Source organism: Meriones unguiculatus (genome assembly GCF_030254825.1).
Source record: "Meriones unguiculatus strain TT.TT164.6M chromosome X unlocalized genomic scaffold, Bangor_MerUng_6.1 ChrX_unordered_Scaffold_30, whole genome shotgun sequence".
Lineage (NCBI taxonomy): Eukaryota > Metazoa > Chordata > Mammalia > Rodentia > Muridae > Meriones > Meriones unguiculatus.
Genome location: NW_026843706.1, coordinates 269,900 through 273,543, shown reverse-complemented (window position 1 = coordinate 273,543; position 3,644 = coordinate 269,900). Strand labels below are relative to the sequence as shown.

General features: G+C 43.2%; 1 protein-coding gene across 1 annotated transcript; it reads right to left on the bottom strand.

The window, feature by feature from the left end:
- Nucleotides 1–275: 275 nt before the first annotated feature.
- Nucleotides 276–2,065, bottom strand: LOC110544716 (histone H2A-beta, sperm-like). The gene is made up of 2 exons (XM_060376761.1): nt 1,696–2,065; nt 276–346 (listed from the first exon to the last, which is right to left on the bottom strand). The coding sequence occupies exons 1-2, from the start codon at nt 2,063–2,065 to the stop codon at nt 276–278; spliced, it is 441 nt and encodes a 146-aa protein (XP_060232744.1).
- Nucleotides 2,066–3,644: the final 1,579 nt, after the last annotated feature.

Genomic DNA, 3,644 nt, shown 5'->3' with positions numbered 1-3,644 from the left:
CACATCCATGACCACAGATATTATCTTTGGGCCTTGTAACTCTTTAACCCACCTTCTTAGCCTTGGGAACTTCCCACCTCCCCACCAAGGGCCTTGGTATTTTTCCACTACTACTCCCCTTTTCTCACCCCTCTCCCCCGCCCTGCCAGAGCCGTGCTTTAAAAGAAATACCAAAGCTCAATAAATCTGACACTTGACCGGCAACCGTCTGCTTGTGTCCTTTCTCTCTCTCGCCCATCTTTTCCAGGATTGACCCCCTTTGCCCCCACGAATAACTAGGTCCCGCGGGTCGGGGCAGAGTGGTGCCCAACGTGGGGCTCGAAGTACGGGTCTCTCCGGATGGACCCTGAAGCAAGGAAGAAAGCCTTTGAAACCACACAAGCGTGATCAGCTCCCTCTGACCCGGAGAGACTACATGACTTGGTAAGCTTTACATTTCCATCCCATAAAGATGGACCATTCTTTGTCTAAGGAGGCGTCATTCGTTAAGGAATTATAGGCCTCCCTCAGAGAGAGAGGAATATGGGTTAAAAGAAAAAGGGTTTAATTAAGTTCTTTGCTTTTGTGTCGGACATTTGTCCATGGTTTGCTATTGATGGGCCAGAGATAGGCCGAAAAGTGGGATCAGGTTGGAGCCTGCCCTCTCGAGGACCTTAGAGAAAGAGGTCGAGATAAAGATGGCAATCATCCCCCCGTTATTACTGTTAATTCCCTAGCTTTCCCCGTTTTTCCCAAAGAAGGCCCTGACCAATTAGACCCCTCAGAGGAGAGTGATTTAAAAGAAGAGGCTTCCAGGTACCATAACCCTGATTGGCCGCCTACACTTGGCAGTGCAAGCAAATGTTAAGAGATAGTACATAAAAAAGAGCTAGTACCAAAAAGCCTCTTAAAGAAGAGATAGACCTCATCTCATTACAAAGTGAGGATGAAACAGGGGAAGAAACTGCTAAGTCTCATAGCCTACTTCCTTTGCGCTGCTTCCCTTCCACCCAAAACAAAAAAGGCCCCTTAGGTGAGCTGGGGCAAAGGGCATGGATCGGAGCCGGAGCCATAGCACGGTGAGCAGGAGGAACTGGGACTCTACTTGTCTCCTTCCCACTCCCCTACCTAGGGCCAGGCTTGTGGAGAACTGGGTGGATGAGAACGCCCAAACCCTCAGAGGCCTAAGACCTGCCTCTGCCAGCTGCAGAGCTTAGCAAGACTGCAATTTACCCTGCCCCTCCCACCAGCTTCAGCCAGTGTCAGCTTCATCCAGCTCTCGAACAGAAACCAGAAAGATGGAGCCACTTCTAGTTTTAAAGATTAAATTGTGTTCACTGATAAATTCTGAATTTTTCTAGTTCTGACTTAAAATCATGGCTATGCTCTGTATATATATTTAAATGTTTAAAAAGCAGGTACCGGTTTTTTTTTTCTCTGTGTTTTGTTTTTGTGTGCCGGCGTAAGTGTCTAAATGCTTCTGTGCAATGTTTGTGCGTGTAGTACTTTCTGTTCTCTGTTCTTAAAATTCCTCAGAGCTCGAGGTGTCTGTATCTGGGTAGCAAGAAGTGATCAAAGTGGTCACACTGGTGGTCACAGCTGCCGAAGTTCAGGGGGACACCCCTAGCTTCATCAGTATTTTCAGTATTTTGGTGGGTAATCTGTATGCCTGGTCCCAGTGAGTGCCACTCAGTGTCTCCTGGGGCAACAGCCCACTCTTGGTGTCTTCCTGGGGCATCAGGGCCCTTGCCTCCTGCACCCAATGCAGGAGGAATCTGTATGTTCGGCCTGCCCCAGAAGAGTCAGTTTTGGTCCTGGGAAATATGGCCAGCTGCAGGTGGCAAGGGATGGTGCGCGTTTTCTTGTTGTCGCTGGCCGCGTTGCCGGCCAGCTCCAGGATCTCGGCCGTCAGGTACTCCAGCACGGCCTCCAGGTACACCGGGGAGCCGGCACCCACCCGCTCCGCGTAGTTGCCCTTGCGGAGGAGCCGGTGCACGCGGCCCACGGGGAACTGCAGCCCAGCGCAAGAGGAGAGGGTCTTGGCCTTGGTGCGGGCCTTGCCCCCCTGTTTGCTGTGTCCAGACATAATAGTTAAAACACTAAAGCTGCAAAGCAATTACAGCAAAGTTAACCATTATATATAACCATTATATAAAATATATGCCTGGCTGCCAGCACCTAAATAAATAAATTAATGCAGTTTGTTTCTGTCCTATAGATTTGATATGGCCAAAATATTCTATTTTTGCTGAGGGCTACAAGCTGAGTTTAGTTCTCTGTTTAATGCTAAATGAAACTTTTGTTCTTTATTTTTTTGCTATTGTCTTAATGCAAAATAGTAGAATTAATAAGATTTGCTAGCCCCTTTATAAACTATGTCTGATTAAAAGTTTTGCTTTGATTTTAGTTTAAAAAGAGCAGATTTAAAGTTATGCTAAAGATTATAGTTAAGTATAAGATTGAGCTTTACCTAGTCTTTTTAAGTTGTTGTTCTGTTTTCAAAAAGGTTAAATCTAAAATGGGTAACCATAAAATCTGCCTATATAGATTTACTTAAAATTTGGTTATAAAACATGCATCAAAAATATACCAAATTAGAAATTATGGCATCCTGTTTTATAGGATGCAGTTTAGAGCAGATGATAAAGATAAACAAAGAGTAACTCAAATATGTTGGCCTCCAGGCTTGTCAGAAATCTAATAAATATGGCATTTTAACATATGTAAGCTTATTATGACAAAGTCCAACATGTTGATGCATCTTTTCAAGTGTCTAGCACATCTATGCAAATAACAGAGTTACCTGCAGTATTGGCTGTGTTTTAAAGTTTTAATAAACAGTCTTTAAACATTTTTACAGGTTGTGCCTATGTAGCTTAGTCTTTGCCTAGGTTAGAGACTGCAAATTAAATTTAGACATCTTCTCCTCCTAAAATTATTTTTACAAATTCAAAATTTGATACAAACCTTTTCCTTTTACATTGGACATTTGCAAACTCATTCTAACCTTCCAGGACCTTTAACTAAAGTAATTATAAAGCTGACTTGTTTAAACAATGTCCTTCTTGTGTTGTCCTTTTGCCTACTCCCCATCTTACGGTCAATACCTGTGGCCTTGTACCTAATGTTATTTGGCAAGTGGATGTTATACATATTCCTAAATTTGGTAATTTAAAATATGTTCATGTTTTGTTGACACTTACAGTGAGTTTATATTTTCCACACTCCAAACTGTTAAAGCTGGAAAAAATGTTATTGCTCATACGCTGTCAGCAATTGCTATATTAAAACTTCCAACACAACTTAAAACAGATAATGGCCCTGGTTATGTTGAAAATATGTTTTCAAAATTTTAAGAGTGGGCCCCCAGAGACATAAGCCTCAGGTTGGTAGGGGATGAGGCACAGGGAAGTTCAGGGGTTGCCGTCCTGGTTACTCATAATTGGATGAGGGATTAGGTAGCTGACTTTCAGGTCTGGTCAGTCCTGGCCAGACACCTGAGGAATATCTGATCTTTAATTCACGTTCAGAATCTCCTGCTAGTGCGAATGTGGCTACAGCCAAAGATGGAAGAGCAATTAGCTTCAACCTGTGTCTTCTCGAAATTAATAGATATTAATTTAGAGTACTAGTAAAAACTTATACATAGTAATCCCTGAATTATG

What these genes read in the sequence shown, in the direction of transcription:
- LOC110544716 (XM_060376761.1), bottom strand. Translation starts at nt 2,065, where the DNA reads ATGTCTGGACACAGCAAACAGGGGGGCAAGGCCCGCACCAAGGCCAAG. An exon ending in GCCCCAGGAAGACACCAAGA is followed by an intron (nt 347 to 1,695) that starts GTGGGCTGTTGC and finishes TCCTTGCTTCAG; the next exon opens with GGTCCATCCGGAGAGACCCG.